Raw genomic sequence first — 25,833 nt, forward strand, 5'->3', positions numbered from 1 at the left:
TTTGGACCTTATCTAGTAAGCTCTGGCATGCCGGGCCTGCGACGGAGAAATGCCTCTCAGTTCTCCCTATTTTGTAGACCACGGTTTCTGATCTGTAGGGTGATAGATTTAATTACACTGATGTTGTTTCAGGGAGTAGTCACACGTGCAATTTGAAATGTCTGGGTCCCAGAAAGACGAACACAGCAAGCACTGACTTATTATACTGACTGGTTTCCGTTTCCATTCTTCACAAAATTAAAATGAAAGAGAAGATAGGAAAGGAGACTGAATAGCACTCAGTAAAACACCTATTGCATACACACACAACAGTGTTTTAAATGTCCATTTGACAATCCACTGGCAAATGCATCTTTCTTGAGAGCCGGGTACTAAAAGCCTGAACTAATTTGAACAAAGCGATCTTTTTATATGACGACAGAGCTCTTCCACGTTTCATAAATCACAAAACATTTTACATGGACCATTACAGCTGAAAAGGGTTAAGTGCTAGTTTAAAGAGTCTCTTGGTTCCAAAACTTTTAATTTTAACAATGGTAGTGAAATATCTCCAAAGTCAAGATAGACAGTGAGTTCTGAAAACAGTTTCTTTACACACTTATTCCTCAAAGACTTTATGGAAGCTGAAAAGCTTTAAACAAGAATTTACACAGCACAGTGAACACAAGTCCGTAGAGCTTGCTACACAAACTATGTGCTAAAAAACTGACAGATTACGAATGTAAATTCCAGCATAAACAAATTTATTAGAATAACACAGAAAGGTCATCCAAAGCTTCAAGTTTCAATGTACAAAGTTTTGGGAACACGTTTTTAACTAGAAGAATTCATCCCTATAAGTAAACAATAAGTAGGTAGAAACTGTGCACAGATATTGAATGAATCAAGGTACACATTAGTGGCTTTGCCATTTGAACTCAACCTGCTATAGGAGAGACCAAATTATTAGTGGTATAGCCATCTAAACCCAAAACAACTAAAGACAAAACTAATATTTACAATAGTCAGTTTTGTACTCGTTAACATGTATGGCTCTGAGATTTAATTATTGCCTGTAGGATTCCGAAAAAAAAAAACCTTTGTTGTTGCTGCACACAGTTTAGTTTAGTTCCTTACAAAGTCCAATTTCCGCACAGCTCCATGACATTCTTAGATAAGCAAGCCTGCACCACAGGATATCTGAAAATGAAGACAGCCACTGGGAGAAACTCCTTCAGCCCTTGAAATCCTTTTTATTTGTTATTTCGAAACAGGTGTTTGTACAAAAACTGAAAAAAAACAAATGCATTTGTTAATACAGACCAGCTGCTTAATATTAGGAAACAAAAAAAGCCATTTTTAATGAACTATAAAAACGCTCCATGTTTCTAACATTTACACATACACAACCTACCACCCCCAGCATCTATTCATTTCATTATCTCTAAATGTTAACAGACCATCTCTGGGAACTAGCAAAGCAGCATTACAAATATTCTACCAAAAAACACTGGTCTCGTGTCCTGAAGGATCTGAGCTGTATGGTGAGTGACTGGCAATGGTCAACAGCTGAGAATGCAGAATGACAATAATCAGAAAACCACAGCTCAGCAGTTACAATTCAGATGTGCCTGACTGGCTGATCAGCTCATTTTGATTTTTTTTTTTTTTTTACACGGAGGCTCATCAGGACTGTCTTCTGATGGCCAATATAACTGGTGTGTGTGGACCTGAGGCCTACAGGTAAATCCATTAACCAGCTGCCATAGCTTAACCATAACAGCCTATAGTTACAATGCAAACCAGCTTTAATGCTGCAGTACCAATCCTACACTTCTCACACAGACTGAAACTCACCAGTGACTGTAGGAGACAAGGATCTCTCAAAACCCTGCCCACACACCATATTCAGACAATTCAATGCAGCTCCTCTTTACATATAAGAGTAAAAGTATACAAATCACACAAAAGGCTGAAGTATACAAACTGCAACAACAAAAAAATCCTGTTGCAGATAGAGAGGCCATAATTTGCATCAATTGTTAAAACGTACAAAAGCCCTGATTTAATATTTTAAAAATGTGTTAGGTTTAATATTGACAGGCTCGGTATCTGTCTGCCCCAGAAACAATACCAAAAGCTTTGCTTGGCACAGTATACTAATGTGTCTCAGAGATAAGGCAGAATTTCCCTTTAAAACTTCTAATGATTAATAAAGGAAATAGAATTAAGGACAATCAAAACATTAAACTAATTTTTTTCCAAATTAAGGCACAGGTCTTTCTACAGTCATGCAGTTTCTATGTTCTATTTTAAAAGGAGGAATTTTTGCAGCTGAACTATGTACAATTTCTGCTGCAGGTGTGACTCATGTTTTGCATTTTATAAAATATGAGCCTTCTGGACCAAAGCCATTCATTGGATCCTGTGTAAAAGCACATGCTATCACACAATGAAATTTGATAAAACTCCACCCTATTTCACCATCAAAGAAAAAGGGCAGATTTATATGTACATTACTGACTCAAGTGCACCTGTTCAAAAAAGGTTTGAAATTTCAATGCACAGCTGTTTTTCTGCAAGAAAATCCCTCTTAATGTACCACTTGTTCGCGCTGGATCCGCTTCCCACACCTCGAGCAAAATGAGGAAGGCGTTCTTTTCCCTATAAGCATTTCAGTTTGTTGTACCCCTCAGGAACACAAGGGGGCGCTGTCTCACACAGCTGTTGTGTCTCCATATTCCTTATTCCAACGGACATACAAGTCCAGTGTCTGTGGACTGACGCTGCGCTTAATTTTCTTCAGGGATTCCACAAAATCCGCAAAGGTAATGTTGCGCATCTACACAAGGCAAAAAAAAAGCAAAACAAAAAATATTTAAATTGATATAAAAAAATACTTTCAGAAATACATTCAAAGAAGGTTTATCTACAATACCCTATATTATGCAATTTTTACCAATGTAATCACCCTGGGTAATGGCATCTGCATATATTATACAGTTCTTTTTCCATGTGTTCTACAACAATATCGAGTCTCGCATTTCAAACAGACCAAAGCCTTAGTTTAATCTTTAACATGCAGCAAGACAGGACAACAACAATCACCCACTCTCCACCCCATAAGCAAATTCTGGTATAGTTTAAACAGCATACCGTACCTCATTAGCAGACATGTTTTTCACTTGTTCTGGTCTTAACTCTGTTAAAATAAAAGCAGCATGGCTAATTAGAAACAAAATTGCCAATTATAGCAGAATTATCTTACAATGAATAACTATTAAGCCTGTGAAGAAATTTCTGGGGAGAACTTAAATTGGCAGAGAAGTTGGATCATGTCCAGATCGGATCATGTCACAAGTACAAGAATGACTGACTTCAAAAGGAAGCAGAGGCATAAAAATGTCACTGTGAAATTGTATACTGAATACTATATATATTGTTATACAAATCCTCGAAACATTTAGAAGTGCTTTCAGTTGTTTATTTTCGAAATAGAAAGTAATCAGCACAGAAATATGTATTAAAAAAAGACCATCTTCCTCCTGCTTACCTCTGATGGGCCCTAGAGCAGCATCTTTAGCTAATGCTGTCAGGTCACTCCCAGAATATCCACCGGTCATTCTAATAAGGAGGAAAGGATACAAAGGAAGAACAGCCAAGCTCACATTAAGGGAGGTGGTGCACATTTGTTTTTAAGTACAACTCCATCTACATGAAAACCACAACAAAGGCTTAACGAATTCAAAATACAAACAAGAATTACCTAAAATGTTCACGATCCCACTGTGCTTTACTTAATTAAATGTTCACCTTCTGAGAGCGAGTTCCTGCTCCATGTACCCAAATACAGTATCACAGTTCTTCTGGTTCCAAAGAAAATTGCCTTAGCTATTTTTGTGTTGGTTGGAATGGAACTGGATTTTCACAAGTGCGTGATTTTCTGATCATTCTCCCTACAAAAAAGTTGCCTGCAAGCCTAGATGATGTTTTATGTCAGCGCTTTCCAAAACAGATCTGACTATAAGCTTCAACAGCCCCAGGGCTGTTGCCTATGGCACGCAGAATGATGAAATGTTCTGCATCAGAAAAGGTAGCATATTTTTCAAATGTTTTTTTTATTAGATAGCATGGTGACATGGTGGAATGCTGTGCTTCACCCTGCAACTCACAACTGGCAGCCCACTGGAGCTCAGCAGTGTGAGCCTGCTCAGTACCTGGATGGGAGACCTCTTGGGAAAAACTAAGGTTGCTGATAGACGAGGTATTACTGGGGCCCTTGGGGGACGCCCACCCTGCAGTCTGTGTGGGTCCTAATGCCCCAGTATAGTGACGGGGACACTATACTGTAAAAAGGCACTGACCTTCGAATGAGACGTAAAACCAAGGTCCTGACTCTCTCTGGTCATTAAAAATCCTAGGGTGTTTCTCAAAAAAGAGTAGGAGTGTTACCCCAGGGTCCTGGTCAAATTTCTCATTGGCCTTTACCAATCATGGCCTTCCAATAATCCCCATCTATGAAGTGGCTTCATCACTCTGTTCTCCTCCCCACTGAGAGTGTGGTGAGTGTACTGGTCCACTATGGCTGCCGATGCATCATCCAGGTGGGAGCTACACATTGATGGTGGTGGAGGGGAGTCCCTAAAACCTGTAAAGCACTTTGAGTGGAGTCTCTAGAACAGAGCTATGTAAGTGTAAGGAATTATTTATTATTATTATAGGTCTTGGGTCCTGGTTTCAATACTGGATCGAAGCACCACTGTATGATGCATCAGACATTTTCTTTATGTTCAGCCTGTGTCAGTACTCTATAGGCTCTGGTTTCTTTCCACCTCCAGGATGAATGGGTTAACTGGCAACTCTACAGTCATTGTGTGTGCATGATGTACAATCTAGTATGATATTGGGACTAATTCTGGGGTTCTGTGACCCCCTAACTCTTACACACGTTTTTCTTGTAATTGTATTTATAAGATTAACACGTTAACAACAGCCCATAAGATGTATAAAGCTGAGAAAATGTGCTTTTCCCTGCCTCGCTGATCTAAAATAGAACATGCAAAGTGAAGACAGCAAACAGTCTTTCCACACATCTTTGTTCCAAGGCATGACAGAGAATGACAGATGTATGACTTTTTGATCAGAGAAATAAAAAAACAGCATACCACACAGATATTTATCAGTTCAGATGAAATTCAATACCAATTAAAATACACTCAAGTGTAAGTGTAATAAAGTGTATATACAGTTGGATTTAATGTTGGATCATTTTGATCAATAAATGAATGAAAAAGTATATCCTTTTGTGTGTTATTTGTTTTATTGGGTTCTCTTTATCTATTTGTATGACTTAGATGAAGATCTGATCACACTGTAGGTCAACTTTATGCAGAAAGTCAGAAAATTCTAAAAGGTTCACAAACTTTCCTCACTAGAGGAACATAAAAAAATATTTTATGAAAGTGTGAGCTTACTTGGCCAGTTGCACCAGTTCTTTTTGGCTTAATGGGTTTCCATGTTTTCCCAAAAGGTTTTTTAGCAGCTTTAATCGTGTCTGCAAGGAAGAATTAAATAAAAATAAAAATGCATGTCCAACAGAATCGCAGAACTTTTCCTGAAGAGACAGCGGGATTTTTTCAAGGTATATAAATCATTAGAATTTAATTAATGTATGATAAACACAAAACTAACTAATAATACAAAAAAGAAGCACAAGATGAAGTAGAACGAATGTGCAAACAGATAAAACCAAGCATGTGTATCAAGAGCCAACATACCTCTTCAGTTGGTAAAGCCACATATATCCTTTTGGAAAATCTCCTGTTTAAACAATAGCATACATCAATTCAAAATACCATTAAAGGTCTTCTCTTAAATGTAGGAAATTATCAAATGCATTTTTTTTCACGTTTTAATTTCCATTTTATGCAAATAATCAGGCTTTTGTCAGAGAGATCTAATGTGTCTGAAAGAGGCATGCTTTGGAGTGAAGCTCTACTTAATGATTTTGTGGTACTGTCTGTCAATGCCATCACAAAACAGATCAGCAACATGCTGAGCAAATGACTGTACGTGCACTTGAACCAGTCTTCTGACGTCAGCCTGAATGCAATTTTAATAAAGAACTTTGTAGATAAATTATCTATCTCCCATAAATATGATTGTTTGGTAAAAGACTATCAAGAAAAAATATACTGGAGAATGTTTAATTCAGCAAGAAACAGGAATGGAGAAATATGTTGAAACCAAACTGCTAAACTGACTTGTGAAAGCGATTGTTGTTTTTTAGGTTTAAGACTGAAGTCAAACAGTGCCCTCTACAGCCAACTGCCTAACAAAGTTAACAGTGTCTGACTCACGTTTTCTCTTCACAGACAGGAAACAACAAAGGAAATTAATAACAATACATAGATAAAATTTATTAGAGAAGGAACAGGACCTTTACTGCAAGAGATACTGTACCTGAGCACAGCTTCATCCAGCTCCTGAGGTCTGTTCGTAGCTCCCATTACCAGGACCCTGTCATCACCACCAGACTGAACCTGCAAACACCACCCCAGCAATGAAGATAACCACGTCCAGTGAGGTTTCATGAGGTCTTCAGAATAAGGCAATATCAATCAGTACGTCACTGAGTGTGCAATCAACACTGCACAACTGGTACAACAAATGTTAGACACTTGTCCTGTCTTGGTCATATTTCACTTCGCAAATAATAAGTATTGTATATCTTCTCACCCCATCAAATTCTATCAAAAATTCAGTTTTTAATCGTCGACTGGCATCATGTTCACCTTCTCTTCTTTCACATAGAAGGCTGTCAATTTCATCTGTGGCATAAAAAACAGCGAAAAACGTGACTGATAGTATCCACTCCGACTGCGATACTTCACTGTGTGTGCAAAAACTAATTTAATTGTTAACAGAACTGCTCACAAATATTTAAGAACATGGGTATCATAACCTGACATATGAAACACACTGAAGACAGGGCTTACCAATGAAAATAATAGAGGGCTGGAGCTCTCTAGCAACAGCAAAAAGTGCCCTCACAAGTTTCTCTCCTTCTCCCACCTGTGGAAGATAAAATCCTTATAAATACAACTGAACTTTCTCAACGGATCCTTATAACTCCGCATAACAAATAAAATACATGCCGTTTCAAATTACTTACATATTTTGAAGTCAAGCTTGCAGCACTTATGTTAAAAAACGTTGCATTGGATTCCATGGCTACAGCTTTGGCCTTTGCATAAAAAAAATGAAATGCAGAAGAGTTAACAAAGACAAAGCAGATTGAGGTGATGAGATGCAATAGGTTTCTATGTACTGAAACTCTGCCCAGTCTGTCAGTTGTCTCTGCTAAAGTTGCAGCTTAAGGGAAGTGGGTCACAAGAAACAGTATTGTCTATTCAGTGTGTTCCCTCTGCAAAGCAGACTGACTCTCTGCGGCAGCCTTAATTACAAGGTCAAACATCATGCAAACATTCTGTGCCACAGAAAATCCCCATCTTTTTCACCATATATAATACTGGATTAACTTCACGCTGCAGGCAGACCTGGACCTCCTAAAGTTACAAAACACTGATTTTATAAAACCAGTCAGATGTCAGATGAAAAGTGCATTTCAAATACTGAATTAATTTGTATTTGGCGTGCCAAGATGGAAGCCAATAAGGAAGTCTTAATATTACTATACTAGGTCTATATGTAATATGTAATTTTGTAATTATGTAATTTTAGTTAATGCAAAATGGCCCATGCACAGATTCCTTGAAGTCTCCAGACCACACCAAAACATGTAAAGGTAACACAAAGCCCTTATATTACAGCACAAACAGGCGCAATCGAGCATACACATGATTCACTTCACATCCTATTTCATGATACTCGACTTTGCAGCTCCTGATCCTTGTTGATGAAGTTTAAAAATGCTTCAGGGTTAGATTAATGACAGCCTTACAGTGTCATTAATAACCGTTATGAAGTACAACTATCATGGTAATGCATTTAATATATAGGTGCATCCCGCAAAAGAGGTATCAGTTAGACTTCCCAAAATCTCACAGAACACAATGGTTTTTAAAGCCAGTTAAATAGTGATATATACATAGTGATGTGGCACAGGTGCACAGAATACGAGTGCAAAATGGAAAAATGAAAATCTCACTGCATTTTACTCCGTACCCACCAGCATGGTTTTGCCGTTTCCTGGGGGTCCAAAAAGCAGCAAGCCACGAGCTGGGGCTCTGAGGCCCGTGAACAGCTGAAAGGAAAAAGAACATTTCGCATGAAAACCAGATCAATTTCCCAACCTCCCAATTTAAAGCAAGGCAAGGCAGTACACAAAAACCTGCATTTAACCTGCAACTCTATTAAAAAACCAGCTGGAAAAGCATTAATGATTCATCTACAAGTGTCTTTGTGTGCAAGAAGTTAATATTGTTTCTGTCCTAACAGGAGGAAATGTTCATGGGCTGTCCACGTTACAGCCAGGTATTCACAGGAGTAGTCTGGGTGCCATGTGTGGGAATCCTGTCTCGGAACTCACTTCTGGTCGGAGAGCGGGAAGGATGACGATTTCCTGGAGAGCCTGCTTGGCAAGATCCTGCCCAGCGACGTCATTGAACCGCACAGGCGTGCCACTACAACAGACCCCGACATGAGGTTGATGTTAAGCAGCGCTCTTCAAGACGTGCATTAGAACGATTCGGTAAATGCACATAAGGCATCTGCCGTTCTCACACCCCTGTGTACCTGTGGACCAGGGATCTTACACACGTTTACCAGTCCAGAGAAACTTCATCAATTATCAACTACAACACGGTTTTCATTTTGTTGACCATTACTCCAATAGGCGAGTCTGGAACTGCATTTTGCCTTTTCTAAATTTAGACAATTATCTAAACTATCTTTGTTAATTTAGGGGTCACTGTGCTGCCGAGAGAGCCCTGGCTGACTAAGCCTACTTCACCCTCGGCAGTTCTCAACCAATCATGCACAGCTGCTTGCAGAACCCCAGGCCCTTTATCATCCTGGCCCATGCATGAGATCATAGAGCTCCACTTGTGCTCAGGTAGGTACCTTTACCACCTGGTCACTCAGAATGCCCCCCTATGATATTATTACACTAGTTAAAATGTGCCACTGCAGTAGGCAAAAGCAGCATCGGAAGAAAAAAAAAATCAAAAGGAGTATCCTTTTCCATCCCTTCAAGCAGCTAAAAAGAATCTGAAAAATATTTGATCTTTCATTAAAAATAACGATGAGAGAAAAAGTCCCAAGTCATTCAAAGCCAAGCCACTGCCACATGGGGTCCACTCCCACCTGTCCACGATTTCGTTCAGAATGAGGTTTGCAAGCTTGCTGTCCACGTTCTTGAAGTTCTTCAAGTCCTTCTTTTTGCGAGGAGTCGCTGTAGGTGTTGGAGGTTTGTTGTTTGGTCTGTTAGTGGTTTTCGCTGGACCCTTGAGAAAATCAGAGGTTTGATTAAGTTTGCAAAATATATTTATTGTATCTTTTAATCCGGTCATTAAATGCTACTTACTGATTGAGAAATCAAAAATAAAGAACTGATCTGTGGTTAAAGTGATAATGTTGTGGCAGACCAAAAAGTATTTTAAAACTATAAGATGATTCCCACCCCACTCACAACTAGAGATTTCCTGAACATAACACTGCTCTTGTCATCGATTAAAACACAAGCAGGCTACCCAGAGTCAATGCAAAGTCCCTTCAAATACAACGTCCTCTTTTCCCAGAACTCTACCCCAGAAAAGCTTGTAGGTTATATTTGTAACCGCTGCTGCACACAGAGTAAGCATGCATGTACCTTAGTGCTAGTGGAGGCCTGTGCAGCTGGCCTGCCTGTACTGGCGGAGGAAGGCCCACTGTAGCTGGGAGATCGCTGGTGTCCAGGAAGGCCTGTTGAAGTGCTTTTTGGTACATGCTTTGATCGGGGCAGGGAGTGACTTGAATGAGTTAAGGGATCCTTCTTTTTGGGAACTGCTCCACTCTCTGTGAAGTGCAGGGGAAAGATTACTCCCTTCTGTCCCACAGCTGCAATCATTTCATTTAGAAAAGCACAGCATTCGAACGGATTCACAGGAAATACAGTTCTAAAATCTGATCCAACAAATGCATTTTATTACCTAAATTGCCTTAGTGTGGATTTGACGTGGTCTTTTGCCTTATGTCACGATAGCTTTGCAAACTTCAGCCCATGTAAGAAAACAAAAGAGCGCTACATAATGCCAAGCTACCTTTAATCATAATCTGAATTAACATATTTTGACATCTGACTTAATGAGAAACAACATAAGGTTTGTTTTTATTGTGACTGTTGTCTGGAAGATGAATAACCAAAGCTTCATGCAGTGAAAGAGAAAGGACAGAGAACAAAACAAATCAATCTCTGGGAACCGAGTGTTGATTATGATATCTTTGTGTAAATGATAAATGAAATACAGAAGACAGTATTTTATGACACCCAATAACTCATTCAAAAAACATGTACATATAATTTCTGTCACAATCATTTTTCATAAAACAAAAAAAAGCTCCATTACAGGGACATTCTTTACCTTTCAAATTTCAAAATGGACAAACAGAATAAGACAATTCTTATTTATTAGAGATATTTTTTTTCAGTTGTACTGCTCTTATCTGCTGAAAGGCCACTCAGTTCACCCTCTATCTTGACTAATCATCCTCGGCCTCTGCTCCAAGAGCTGCACACCCTATAACTCATTTTAACAGACACCACCTCAAACATGATAACTCTGTTTTTCACAAAGCACATGCAGAAGTCAGCAATTACTTCAGAAATGTATGTTTTCTGTAGGCACAGCTGAAAGAAGGATGAAATGTGAATTCTGAAAAGCAGAAGACATGTGGTAATAAAGACAGCATGAAATATAATGTAGGTTAGATGAATGAGAAGGATGTGCTTTTGACTGATATCAATTTATTTAAATAATAATATAATCAATAAAAATAAGCAAAGACAGATACTAAATTTAAAAAGAGAAAGGACTTTACAATACGGAGCAAAAAAAGGAAAAAAACAAAAGCAATGATCTTCACATTAAAGTGAAATTCCTTATGTCTATATGATTTTTAAATATTTCTCATTTTAATCTTTTATAAGATTCAAAGAGATATGTAAATTTGTTCAAAGCAAACAGGTCCACGATATTATCTCAAGGAATCTCTGTCACTAAATCTTAATTTTCTATACTGCTTTAGACAACTGAGTCCTGAGATACAGGTCAACCTGCTGCATTAAAAGAATAAGAAATAAAATTTGTCATAAAGCATTTCATTTCTCAAAATATACTGACTGCTCTTCATCTGCATTTTCAATGTTCCATTAGTCTGGCAGAACAACAGTACCTACGAGAGTGGAGCCAGCAAAAAACCATAAAGAATATTCAGCTCAATCTAGTCACTCCTCAAGATGCATGATGAATACAGACAGATGGAAATAAAACCTGAATGTACAGTATAGTGCGACACAGGAATTTTACTCTCCCAGCTTCATTCTAATCATAGCAAATTGCTGCATGAAAGGAAATACAGCGGCCTGCACTTGCAGTACATTCAATGTTCCACAAATAAGATTGAAGGCTATTATGGACGTTAGATCGATTCTCATTTTAAACGGTGAGAAAAAAATAAATATAATTCAGAATTTTTTTTCAGTTTTTAAACCGCTTAATTGTATGGCATACTGTCATTTCATGCATTTCAGAATTCTTCTGGGGGAGGCTTAGAATGGTAGCTATTTCATAAACCTTTACAGCAGATATCACAATGGACAATTCTATGTGACTGACCTCATTAACTTTAATGAAAGCTGGAGGATAAAGTTCTTTTTAAAAATAGTTTTTAAACAAATCTGTCTTATTTCCTTCATTCTATTGCAGTTTTATTTTGGAGGCATCAGCATTTCGTCTTGAAATTATTACAACTGAAACTCACACCATGAGACAGACTGTAATTTGTGCATCAGCATATTATTTTTCTAATAAAGTTTTCACAATAAATAATGGTATTTAATTAGTATGATTCATCCTTCTTTAAAATAGTTTGTGACTAGTGAGGAATAGGACAATCTTCAGAGTGAATAAGGTCTAATTTAAAATATCGTGTTATTGCTTCCCAGCTCTCAATTACAAACCACATGGTTACTGTATATCCCAAACAATACAGTTGGATAACCTATATTCTCTTAATTCAACTCTACTGCCATTAACATTACAGGTGTAATATTCAGAATATTTAGTTTTCACTGTATTTTTTTTGTTCTTCCTCAGAAACCAATAATCACATTAATGATCTTGGAATCCTGCTCTGGAGAAGAACCCATGAATAACAGGCCACAAGCTTATGCTGCATGGTCACAGGACATGAAAACCTGCATCACTGAAATGCAATGCAATGATCCATAAAAGTCATAGTTTTCCTATGTAATAGGTCAACAGGAAAACAATGAGGTGTGATAGGATATACTGCCAGGGATTTTATAGCCTTAACACACAGATACTTTAACTTTCAAAAGCGATAGCTGGGGGCTATATGGACAAATGTAATATTGCTTAGTGTGTAACAAACATCAATTCTTAAAATGTAATTCTAAGACCCTACTGGATCAGAGTATACGATTTCTACTAGTATACTCTGATCCAGTTCTGTGTAGATCATTCAAACCCATTAGAATTCTACTTGCAGTTGCAATCCGTAGGTTGCATTTAGCATCAAGGACTAAATTTGGACTCGTACACTAACTGTGACACAACCTTGGCTTCTTGTTTATGTACTCTGGTTTGGAACTTGCAGCAAGCAGCCACACGGAAGCAGTCTCTTCCTTAATCAGACATCCTGCACCCACCTGGCAGGAGGTGTCCGTTATGGCAAGACTTGTTTGTACTTTCCTTATAGATGTCTCTCAGAGGTGTAGAAACGTTTGAACACGTTCGCAGCTTTTCTACACAAACAGAAAACAAAAGGACACGTACAAAATAACAAAAAAAGTACAAAACATAAAAATAGCATGTTAAAGAAAAAGGAAAGAAATGAGCACTTCTGCTCAACACTGTACAGGGTGAGCGCAGCAGAATGGTATGAAATCATGCAGTGAGAGTGTTAAATTTGGCGTCGTAACATTCCCCCCATCACAGCCCCAGGGTTTCCTGCAGGAAAAAGCTTAAACCAGGTGATCTCCTCCTGCAAATGACAGGTTAGCCCCCCATAGCTTAGCCAGATTATTATACTAGCTAACAAAATAACTAGCTATTTATTGAGCTATATTTTTATTGTAACTAAGCAATATTACCCTCAATGAGGCAAAAAGTATTTTTTTCACTTTGAAAATTAAGTGGCGTCCACTCCCTGCATTATTCCTTAGAAATAATGAAACCCCACAGTATTTGTCTGCGACCCGATGACTGAGCTGCAAGGAAACCCTGGGCTTTTTCCTATGTCATTTCCAAACGCGGATCCCAAGGGTCCAAAACCCTAATGTGTGAGATTTTCTGTCGAAATGTATGATTTCATACTATTTGAATTGATGGTTTCTTTTGGCCGTGTAAAAAAAACCCCACTGATTAACTAATTGAATCGCGAAACTCGACAACAATTTAAAAATCGTACATTCATTACTTCATTTACACAACCTGGACCTGATGCAGATGCATGAGATCCTTGTCCCAATGTGTGAGACTTGAGAGCTATGCGATTATGTACCATCACGGCTACTGGCTGGCAAATGACTTTGCAGTGCATTACTACGAAACAGTATTTCAGGACGGATTCTTGTCTGCTTTTTGTTGGCTTTCATGCATTTGTTTGGCCAGGCAACCTGCCCAGCTTGTATACAACTGCGGGAAACCATGAAACACTATCATATTATTTGAGCAACTACTTGTTGTTTGTCTGAGAACTTACACTCAAGTTCACGGCGAGGGCAAGAAATGCCTCTGGAAAACCATCTAGTTTAGTTCTTATGGGCGAAGCAGCCCAGAATGAAGAAACTGTATCTTCCTAAATTAATTTTAAAATATTTAACCCGTGCTAAAATGCTATCAAAATGATATCAGGTGCTGTACAGCAGGTATAAAATGCAAAAACTCTTCTCAAAAATGAAAAACGATTTAAAACCAAAAACACGCTACTCCCAGGCCTACTGTATTAATTGTTTAAAAAAGGAAACGTATTGGCTGAAATACACATTTTTATTTTGCTTATAATTAGAGGCGCTGGTGTTATGCAAACACCCATGTTTTATTTCTGCAAACACTGAAGAGGGGCAGTTTTCTAAATGTTAGACTAGTGTCCATGTTTGTTTTATTCACAGAACTCGGGGGATATGGCGAGAGGCTTTCTGTATCACGGCATGACGATCCGCATTCACTCACGATGCCAAAGCTGAAGAACAGAGAATCATCTCCATTCTTCTCCCAGTGCAGTGACACAAACAAGTGCTGTTCTACCCAGAAAACACCCATGGGGAGCATGCACAAACTGCACAGCTGGCTACCATCGACCAAAGCGCATTTCAAAATGTATTTCAATGTAGTGCGGATTTTCAGACTAATATTTTGAACATAGCTTTGTTCGTCATATATTTTTTTTACTTTTAAGGTAAAAATTTAAAGATTTAAGAATTTCTTTAAGTCTCTATGTTTGCAATTAAGAAATATTAAAAGTCACTGAATTATTAACATTGTATTACCTTCTTTGCCTTAAGGGTGCATGTGGTTTGTTTAGTATTCCATTACTTTACCCATTACTTCTTAATAACAGTTCTGCCAATAAATCATGTGTTCCAAACCATTAATCTTTTGATTTTTGTTTCAATCCAAAGCTGAAAACATCAAATCTTTGGAAAAAATGGAAACATTTTCTAGTAAATCCCCTGTTACGTTTTGGATTGTGTTTGCTTCAAAAGGGTAAGAACAAGCTAGCACAAAGAGAAACATGAGATCAATTTACACCATTGATAACGGGACATTAAAGAAGTAAAATACTGAACTCTGATCAATCAGTTTTTCCTTTTACCAATTGCTCACCTAAGAGTTTTAGACGATCCTTGGCCATTATTAAGTTGGTGGTCATCTTGGCTTGTAGTCGTTTTGCACGCTCATAATGCTCTCCTGCATGGGTGGGAAATGCATGTTAAACAAATATATCACTAAGAAATTCAATATCATACTAAAAGAAAGCTGCCTTTTTTTTAAAAAAAAGGAAGTTACAGCTGAAAAAAAATCAAAATAAATCAAAAAGAGACCTAACAACATTTATGAAATCATCTGCATCTACTGTACATTAATCATGAAAATGTAACAATCTAAAAGAATGTTTTCTATACTGGAATGTGGATGCCTTACAGGATGAGTTAGAACAAACTAGAGGAACATGAGGCCCAACTAGCCCGTCAAGTAGCAGTTCATTGTAGGTCCAAAAATCTCATTCAGTTGTTCTTGAAAGAAGCCAGGGTCTTGGCTTTAACAAAACTGGCTGGGTAGCTTGTTCCACATTTCCACAAACCTTTATAAACACTAGCAGGCTATGGAATTAACATAAGATCCCAAACTGCCTCAAGAAAAAAGGTTTCAAACTATGACAACGCAGATAAACCATAAATAATAAATGTTACCTTCTCCGGTAATTGGTAAAGCAATCCCCTTCTCAAGCTCCGCAATTCCTTTCTTGTACCACTGCACAGCTTGCTCTTTATGGCCTGGAAAACCCAAAACTAGATTTCACATCTCTGTTTACCCATCTTTCAAAAATCACAGAAAAGGTTAACAGAAAGGTTAAACTTCATTGACCAACAGATTCAGCAATCACACTCTCTCTTCACTCGTCTGCCACTTTTCCTTCTGTTCTTTAAAGAGAACAAATTATACTTTGTACTCAGCGATTGTGCCCGAGCTAATACAATTGTCTTGCTTTCATACTTTATCATTAATACTGTACATCCATCCATCTTCTAAACGCTTCATCCAATTCAGGTTTACAGGGGAGCCAGAGCCTATCTTGGCAAGCAAACACGCACAAGGCAGGTTACACCCTGGATGGGACACCAGTCCAGCAGAGGGCACACATACACAGACTCACACTCCAAGTTTCCCAGAAGCCTATTAACCTACCTGCATCCCCCCCATTTTAAATTACAGGACAGGTGGCATCTGTCCCGTTTGTCTCAACTGGTAAAGATGCTTGTTTTCTTAGTATAGGGACTACAAGTTCAAATCTGCACTACACTTAATGAACTATGAACCAGACCAGAACAACCATAAACTTTGGGGGCACTTCTCAGCTTGCAGTGCTGTCTCTCAAGGAATTTATCCATTTCCAGCCCAGAGCCCTGGATCATTTGAGTTATTTCTTTGGTGGGAATTTGAAATTCCTAAATCCATCACACAGCCTGCAATAAGATTGCTGATTGCTGATAATACGGCTGGAAAAAAAAAAGTAAAGGTAAATGCTGAAAAGTAGAAAGCAGCAGGTTTTATTGGAATTATTCACACCTGGAAAGGGCTCAACAGCCGAAATGCTGGGTTTTGTCTTTCTACTTGTCAGCATGGTATTAACCTTTACTTGTTCCTTTGAGGCCAACATGCGCTGATACAGCTCCCCACATGAACCAATGCCGTAAAATGCATGTTAAGGATTTTGTGAAGATGCCTGCGGTACACAAAGCCATGTCTGTGAAATCCACATTCTTCACCAGAGTCATGAGACCGTGCCTTCAGCTCTCCTAGTGTTACGCCTGCTGTTCTACAAGTATTTTGGTTTCTCATACTACAGGCTATCATGTGTTCAGAAATATGATTAATTTTCTTCATTACATTACTGCAGACAGCACAGAGGCTCTCACTGAAGGTCTGAATAAACACTTGCACTGCATTCGGACAGAGTCACGTAACACAAAATGGGCAAAGGCCATATCTATAATACACAATACAACACACTGCCGAGCCAATGGATTTTTTGTTTCATAATTGTGTACCGGTACCTATTACAATACTTGAATACTATTCATGCATAATCCAAACTGTATGAAAATGAGATGACTCTATATTCTACCTTATACGTATTAGTGCAACATTCTACTTATTATGCTGATTTTATTGATGTGATTGACAGGTTACAGTTACTTCTTCTGTTGCACAAACATTTTCTGTACCAATTCATCCAGCTGGACTTTGCTGAACAATGTGGGGGAAAGTACAGTACCGTGCGTTACATTGTAAGGTAACGCAGCCCTATAAACACCCATGGCTGGCCCGCGAGGAGTCCTGCGCCCTAAACACTATGTCACTCGCGAAACCCGCACCCTAACACAGCCAGCGCGGCTAGCCTCCGGGGCAGAGCTGGGGGGGGTCGCAGATCGGCTGTCACAAGACAGGCAGGCTGGGCCAAGCCTGCACTCCGAACTTGTCCAGCCATCTGTCACGCGCTCACGCGGAACAGCGCTTCATCAATTACTTTCTGTCAAGACACGAAGACACGTCTGGGCTTCGGAATAATCATTTTACCAAGTATGAGAGAGCCCTAACAGCCATTCCATAATCCAGGGCTCTGAAATGCAGGAGAATATCTGTATTCCCTGGGGAAGGAAGAGCCCATGACACAGAACAAAACAAAAGACAAGGATGCAAAAATGAATCAGATCCTTTGTTCTGTAATGTCACAGTCAAAGCTCCCAGGATAAAGCTATGGGTGTAAGGGAGAGCAAATAAGGAAACGTCTAAACTCAGTACCATGTAAAAGTGGCTTTCGAAACCATAAATGACTATACATACAATATATAAAAATAATAAGAAGTTAAAATAATCTTTGAGGGACAATCCTCATAAAGGCTCTTCTTCCTAAATAGTATCGTAAACCAGCTAAAAAAGACTAAATAGTAGATTTCAGGATTTTTTATTTAAATCCAAATTGTACAAACTTGGTTGATAAACTGTATCAGCTGAAAACTATTTAACTCTCAACAATTCATAAGACATTAAATAGAAGCCAAGCATACAGAACATTTTTTAAAGCAGCAGCAGCCACCCTGGGGCACATACAGTAAGACAGGATGGGGAATGGCTGAATGCTGAAATTCAAATGAAGTTAGAGCAATTTCTAATGGGTAACAGGGGCTGCTCAAACCCCCAAAGACAGTGTAAGTGGAGAGAGAGCATGTGTGCAGGCAAACAGAATATGGTTTGAGTCATTAGCCCTACATTACTCATACGTCAGTAATCTAGGGCCCACAGGGGCATCAGGATGAAGAGAGGTTATTTGGCTCCTCTTATACTTTAAAGGCCTGTTGGTAGCATCTCGAAAATGGTATCGCTGATTCAGCAGGTAATTTAAGACACAGATACAAAGAAAATATTGCACAATGTGCTCGTTCCTGTTTCTTAAGACAATGCAAATATATTGCCTCAGCTTCACATGATGATAGACGTGACAAGTGTTGTGTGGTTGGAAGATAGCCAAGTCAATCATGCTAGCATACTTATGATATTGATATGTGGTTTAATGCCAAGACAGTACAGAACAGAATGCTTTTTGGCTTCACTGAAACATTTTCAGTGCCAAACTGATTGCATCTGTTTTAAAGCAAGGAACTACTACAGATGAACTGGAGCTCTTGTCAACATTCCCCAAAGAGCAGGGACGAAGCAAATAACAACAGCACAGATAGGTATTTTTGACATCAATTAGAGGAACAGGATGATAGATTAACCATATAAACAAGGACATAATAGTTTCCTTAGGTGGCACCATTTTAATCACTTAATGCACTTCTGTGCCAGACAGGATTAACTGAACATGAATATGTATGTGGCTTTTGATAGTTTTTCTGCTGTTCACTGTCACTCCGTTGGAAAAGCTTCTATAAGTGAACTGATTAAATATAACTTCATTTTCTGAAATAATATTACGTTTGGAGTATCACTCCAGTTGATTTTTCAAAAAGAAAGTGCTTTTTAGAATACTCGTCACAAAATAAGCATACCCCTCCTTTACAGAAAGGACTTTCTTTTATTGAGAGAAGTGCCTGACTCACGTAAGTCTCTAAAGAGCTTGATTAAAAAAAACTTGCATCCCTCCCCAGACAACAATGTTAAGTGGGAGAGGACATTATATTAAAAAAAATAAAATTACTGCTTAACTTTTGATTACAGCAACAAAGATGATGTACTACAATAAAAAAAAAACAGGAAAACAGTCTCAAGAGAAATTGTTGTGGAAAACTAATGTGCCATCTGCTAATTAGGTCAAAAATTAACATGGACATTTCAAAATCTCCCCAAGGGATACAGTGGAAAAACAATACAAAGATTACTAACACAGAAGTTTTAGATCAGGTCTTCCTACAGCTATATACCACCCTCTCCACTTTAGGCTCAAATGAAGACGGGGCCTATTGTAGACCAGCCATTAAGACACCTACTAACAAGGAGACAAAGCACCTGCTATTTTTTTTATGGGAATGTTTTATTGCAATCGCTTTAAAAATGCTTAATAAACCCTGTCATCCCTGTATTGTACATAAATGTGTGTTCCAGGTATTGCCAGGAGAAAATGTCACCAGGAATGTACAGCCGCAATGAATAATAATTCCTTGTATTTTAATTATGCTTTTCCTCTCAAAGAATGACAGGGTTTTTGAATTCAGAGTAGGACCCATTTTATTTACCGGTGATGTGTAGTATCCAACAGGATGATGAATTTGGGGTGGACAGATTGTTGAAATGCAAAGTGGAATTCAGCCAGGACATCAGGATTAATACCCCAAGATTTTCGATCTATGTCTTGGAACTGGAAATAAACTAAGGTCCTGACTATCTGGCCAACATCTTACATAAAAGGTGGCACCTTCTATAACACAATGTGCTATAATGAGCACCCTCTGTAGGTCTACTGGCACCGTGAACAACAGTAAACTGGTTTTCCATAGACGTCTCCTATTCCATTACTGACCAGGACCAACCTCAATAAGATCCTGAGATCTGACCAAATCAGATTAAAACGTTATAAAGCTGATGGCCTTCAATTTAGAACATATATTCTGTTTAAGTTCTAAAAAAAAAATCAAAATCACCTTTTTGCAAATATGTACTTTATATAGGCACCGTTTTGAAATCTGACATCATATAGCAGTTCAATCTCAATATCAGAGATGAACCTGATTTAAGTTTCTGTTGAATTAGTAAGATATAAGTGGTAATACGTAAATGAACCCATCTCAAAAATATTGAAATCTCTTTAATCAACAGCTTAGAGACCCAGTGCTACTGTCCCAAACTGCCTGCGTGTTCCTACTTATCGAATGCATATACAATACTGCCAGCCTGCAGGGGCTTATTGATAGATGACGTGGGTTATCAACAGCAGCTGAGATGGCCCCTGCTGCCTCTCTGTGGGAGATGTACTCCATGCTTGGCTGCTCTTCACAGTCATCAGAGTTGCCAAATTATCACCCATATTCAGGGCAGGTCATTAAATTATCAGTATTAAGTTGATGAAAACGTGTCAATTACACGTGCTGTCGACCCTCAGCTTCCTGACTGCTAAAGCTATGCGTGTTCCCTTCTCGATTTTCACAGTGAAGACTCATGGAATACTACTGTACGTCTCTTTCAGCTTCGTCTCGGGCCGTTTGGGAGGTGAGTCGGAATCATGTCCCAAGACAGAAGCAGTATGTGCGATCCTGATATTGGCTATTAGCAGTCACACCCTATTATCTAAGGCAGCCACCGGAGCCGTAGATCCAGGAAATCACTTTCGTCACCAGACCCCGGAGGTCTGTACAGCATCCACTGGGACTTCTGTTCCCGCTTTGTCGATTTCTGGAGACATCAATCAATGAAGCGGTGCTGGAGCTCGACACGGGGCTCAAGATCCGTTCTTTACATCATGCCCAAACGTCTCAGATTCATTTGCCATGTAGCAGTCAAAGTAATGCAAAACCTACCTTAAGAAAATGTATACAAATATTTTAAAACGTATATAAAACTACATCTAACGTGAGCTGGATTTATTTTTATCTCACCTTTTACGAGCTTCTTTCTCAGGCAATGAGGCATATTATGGGTTTTCTAAATAAACCTCAAATACATCATAGTCTGAAAAAGTATTTTTTAAACATATACTAGCTTTGCGCATGACCTCCGATTCTCAGTAACTATTGTATGGTCTTCATGTAGTCATGAAAGGTACCATTACCTTGTCACTTGGAAACAAACTTTCCCCTTATAGACTTCAGACAAGACTACTACAAGTAAGAGCCACATGTGAAGTAGGAAAAACTAAGACAAATCTCATACTCAGATCTGGGGAAAACCATAACAGGTCTGCTTGTATGTGCAAGTTCAAAGGCAACACTTTACTGAAGTGCTTATGAAGGAATACGATCAACAATTCAGGTTCATTTTTAAAGAATCAACAATTCAGAGGAGCACGCAGATTAAATATTTTTTAAACTTGAAGCATGAATCAATAATTATGACGTCAGCCATTCCAAAGGCTGTACGCAGTCAAACAACCCCGATATATCATTAGTTCACCTTTCACTTTTTTATACACAAGTATATGCAGCTCAAAAGCCACAGACTGGCTGTTGAATAAAAATGTGGTTTTGACTAGGCGCTTGAGAAGTTCATTTCAAAAGAAATGCCTTCTTGGATTAAGGCATCGGCTAAATAAACAAAATATGAAAATACATGCATGAAACTCCATTAACATCATCAGTCAGTAGGAGCTTATTAAGCCACACGCCCCGAGCCCAGAGCCCCTCGGCCCCCTCACTCTGGGAGATGTGCGCCACGCTCGGCTGCCCTTCACAGTCGTGACGCCCGTCAGACAGCTACATCTCACAACACATCGATTGTCTAATGAGGCTCTCTGCTGGCTCAATGGGAACTGCTGTGCTCTGCTTCACATAACAGATGATGTCGAGCAACCAGCTCAGGAGCTAGACCGCTTGGGTAAAACGCAGGAAGCCCAAGCGGGCTTCTATGAGCCCAACTCCTGTAACTCATCTTAAATACCAAGAATCAGTCACGAGATACAATTCCTTTTAATGCTGTAAAAGCTCCAACAAAATTACAGTGAAAAGAAACAGAGTTTTAATGTAATTTCCCAGTAAAGATTACTGGAATGGCTCTAACTACTCAGTATGGAGGATGGACTGAGTGTCCTCATTCGGTATCGATGGTGTGTGTCACAGGGAGGTCAGCCAGGTCCGCCCAGTACAAATGATCCCGAGTGAACAGCCGGGCAGTGCACGCATGTAGGAGATCTCAGGGCTCAACAAAGGCTAAAAGGGTCCTTTTTTAATCTCTAATAAGGAGGTGACAATGAAGCCCCATTATAGGTTGCAGTTCATTAAGAGTTTAATGCTGCTACACCACTGAAAGGCATTAAAAATACACCAAACAAATAACAGCACCAGCAGCATGTTGCATTTTTAATACCTCTTAGCACAGATTAAGGCACAGCTGTTTTTTTTTACAAATAGGTGTATGGAGGAGACAGAAATCCAGCAGAGTTGGCCATTAATTATGCATGCAAGGGGAAGTGTCTAAGGAGAGCCACAGCTACATAATTCATCACAAGTGCATCACCAAAAAGTGCCCAGACATTCCCAAGCCTGATTAGAGCGGAAGATTATCTGTGCTCTTGCCTGCAGATCACCTGCACTACTATCGCATGTGTCTGTGGACGGGTGATAATTCTAGCAGAAACCTCAAAACATACTGGATATTGCTCTGAGGGAATGCTCCGCCTAAGCATCTTCCTCAAGACATTTACTGTCCATCCTCATCGAGCCCCGCACTGAGCTAGACAAGAGGGCATCATCTCGGGTTACATGTGCTGCTGAGCATCATCTACACTCAGGATGGATTCGATTGCTTAAGCATCCGAGTGTCACTTACCAACACTGTGACCTCTCACAAGCAACATTATTAAACTGGCTTTGATCATTTATTACTGACACAGCTTGTTGCATTTTGTTTTATTAGCCTACTGTCCCAAATCGTCATAAGGCAGACCTAACCCAGAGAAAGTGAAACTGACATGTTTTCTCTCTATAAATAAACCCACATTCTAGGCCCAACGGTGCAATTAACCGCTTTAAAACATAAACTAAACAGCCGGCCGTGATGATGGATTTTAATTACAATTTGGAATTTTAATTGCAAACTCGAGCAGGAGGTCCGGGGGGGTCGAACTGTTCTGGGGTCACAAAGTATCTTTCTTGCAAACTTCCTGGTTCTACAATGCATCACAGAACCGAGTTGAATGTCAACACTCATCTACAATTCTCCCCTCCTTCTCAAAAGGTTTATTTTACGACCCCGGCAACGTCTGATTTTTTTTTATTATTATTTTCACGGCGTACGTCCCAGTGCTGCACCTGTTCGAAGACGCTGCCATGCCTTCAGTGCAGTCTAGAGCGGAACCAGGTCCCGGTGCCGGATATCAGCCGCAGACGAACAGGTTCAAGTCCAAAACAAAACCTTGGATTGCCAAAGTTTCCTCACTTAGATGTCATTAAACCTTAACCTGTTCTTTTTGGGGAACCAGCTGCTCTTACAGCGGTGCACAACAGAAGCATCGCTTACTATGACTGGTAACGGGACGATTGTGATTAATAATATGATGTTGCATCTCCCCACCTCCCGTCTCCCCGCTCACCTTTGTCATCCTCGTCGATCCTGAGGGCTATGGAGATGTACTCAAAGGCCTGCTTATGGTGGTTGCGCACCCGCTCGCCGTTGTCCTCGCAGTCTTTGCCCAGGTCGGCCGTCGCCGGCAGCTTGCTTTTGGCCGCCATGGCTCCGGACAGCCGCTCACACAGCCAGGCGAACAAGACGCCCAAGTGCAAGGCGAGGAATCGGAAGAGCGCAAACACCGCCAGCAGTGGGTAGGAGAAATAATACAGGTTCCGCTTATGCAGCGACACCTGATCGGGGGCGTCGCCTTCGGGTGTGGAGCTGGCGCAGGCAGAGCCTTTCTTCTTTTTGCCTCTTCCGCCCGGAGAACTCATTCACCTGGCGCGCCGTCGCCTCCATAACACACAGCCGGACTCGCGCGCACCCGCCACCCGCTGCCCCTTTGACAGCTCTCGCCCGAGGCCGCAGGAGCGCGAGCAGCGCGAGGGGCGTGGCCTAGCGTAGCGTAGCGGGGGCGGGGGAGGGGGGGGGGGCGCATGCGCGTGTGGTCCGGAGGCAGGCAGGCCGTCGCGAGGCGCTGACGTCGGCAATCCGCGGCCGAGACTGCGCAGATCCTGCAGCGAGTCTGCGTGTAAAAGAAAACCTGAAATCTACATTACAGTTCAAGTGAAAGATTTTGATATTATTTTAGATGTTGTTAGATCTGATTTGGATAAAGGATATGGTTTTTATTATAAATATGTTAATTATTTTTGGCTAGATACTTCATCCACAAAAGTAAATGGTCTGATACTGCTCCCTCTATTTATGCTTTTAAAGTTGAATTACTTTTTTAAGTTCTATTAGACATGTATAGAATCGAAAGGCAAGACACAATGGAAATAATTAAAAAGTACCATTTTTAGTTTTTACAACTGTGAATTCCTCTGGCTGTGAAGTGTCTATTTCTGTATCTATTGTAATATTCTGTCTCCCTTTTTGTATTTCTGGTGTTTACATATAAAATGATTTAAAAAGAAATCTGCAACATTAGCGCAGGCCCCGCAGCTCCCAGAGAGCAGCCGCGCAGAGCGGCGGCAGACAGAGACGTGTTTGTCAGCTGGGTGTAAATCTCATTCCCCTGCTAGCGCCACCTGGTCACGGGGCTTCAAATGACTGCGAGATGCGCAATTAAAGCGTATGCGTGTGAAGTCGGTACCGTGTCAAATTTATTTCCCTGTATGGACACAGTCTGAACTTTTTATGTACATGGATATAGGCAATGCAATATAAAAATATTAACAACAACAACGATATATGCAAAATGTATTGTAAAATAAATGTCCACAAGACCGTGCTCTGTACCTTTCAGTTTAAACTCTCACGTATTGTGCTACACAACCGGTACACAAGTGCCTACGATTAAAAAAAGTAAGTTAAAAAATACGCCCTCTAATAAAATAGAGCAATTACATTTGTTGTGGAACTATCTAATCTTATGATCTAATTTAATGTCTGACAGAATTCATTGTCTCGTGTCACACCAATCTGGAGTAAAACGTTAACGATATTGGAGAAAATGCTTTCGAGGGCTGCATTCTTGGAAAATCATTGTTTGATTTCCAGCTGACGAAGCGTAGTCTGAACTGTTTCACGACAAACATGCTTAAGCAAAAACAGTACGAGTTCGTATAACGGTAAATCAATCATTTGAAGTCTATTTCCACTATACTTTCCAAAAAGTGTTATGTGCTACAATTGTGACTGCTACACTTACCACTGTGCAAGTCTCAGCACGTTTTCATATTTTATTATAAAAAATACAACAATTCAAGGGCGCATAGATAAAAACGTTGCAACATGACAATACAAAGACAACATCAAATGGACGGAGCAGAACAAAAAATCACTTAGAAAACGTGATCCACACTATATCGTTGCACCTTTATCACTACACTATACTGTTTAATAAACTGCGGTGCTATAAATTAGGCCATTAGGTATTGTAAGATTCGCTTGAACTATTTCCGCTTTTTGAACGAATTATTTAAAACATGTATAAAAATATCTGCCACAATGGAATTATTGATTTATGCACCATTTCACAGATTACGGAATCCCTGTGAACATCGTTATTAATGAAGGTTGATTTATTTTTATTCCAGGGCAGTGAGTCCGCGCATAACCG

At 39.6% G+C, this 25,833-nt stretch overlaps 1 protein-coding gene across 2 annotated transcripts; it reads right to left on the bottom strand.

The window, feature by feature from the left end:
* Window positions 1-722: 722 nt before the first annotated feature.
* spast (spastin) lies at window positions 723-24,169 on the bottom strand. 2 transcript variants are annotated; one of them, XM_088610213.1, is made up of 17 exons: window positions 23,689-24,168; window positions 15,638-15,721; window positions 15,051-15,134; window positions 12,872-12,967; window positions 9,812-9,996; window positions 9,307-9,446; window positions 8,531-8,624; window positions 8,171-8,245; window positions 7,154-7,225; window positions 6,978-7,053; window positions 6,718-6,809; window positions 6,442-6,521; window positions 5,757-5,799; window positions 5,454-5,533; window positions 3,533-3,603; window positions 3,141-3,181; window positions 723-2,821 (listed from the first exon to the last, which is right to left on the bottom strand). In XM_088610213.1, the coding sequence occupies exons 1-17, from the start codon at window positions 24,038-24,040 to the stop codon at window positions 2,696-2,698; spliced, it is 1,791 nt and encodes a 596-aa protein (XP_088466339.1). In that variant the 5' UTR covers window positions 24,041-24,168; the 3' UTR covers window positions 723-2,695. The 2 variants fall into 2 exon arrangements, with proteins under 2 accessions (XP_088466339.1, XP_088466340.1); XM_088610214.1 differs by lacking the exon at window positions 12,872-12,967 and having other exon boundaries at window positions 23,689-24,169.
* Window positions 24,170-25,833: the final 1,664 nt, after the last annotated feature.

This window comes from Lepisosteus platostomus, chromosome 17, assembly GCF_059453375.1.
Source record: "Lepisosteus platostomus isolate fLepPlt1 chromosome 17, fLepPlt1.hap1, whole genome shotgun sequence".
In the NCBI taxonomy this organism is placed as follows: Eukaryota; Metazoa; Chordata; class Actinopteri; order Semionotiformes; family Lepisosteidae; genus Lepisosteus; species Lepisosteus platostomus.

Excerpts from the sequence above, each read along its gene's own strand:
- spast (XM_088610213.1), bottom strand. The coding sequence starts at position 24,040 with ATGAGTTCTCCGGGCGGAAGAGGCAAAAAGAAGAAAGGCTCTGCCTGC. Across the intron at positions 8,625-9,306 it reads CTGAACGAAATCGTGGACAG|TGGCACGCCTGTGCGGTTCA; the intron begins GTGGGAGTGGAC and ends GGTCTGTTGTAG. Across the intron at positions 3,604-5,453 it reads GAACTGGTGCAACTGGCCAA|AATGACCGGTGGATATTCTG; the intron begins GTAAGCTCACAC and ends CCTCCTTATTAG.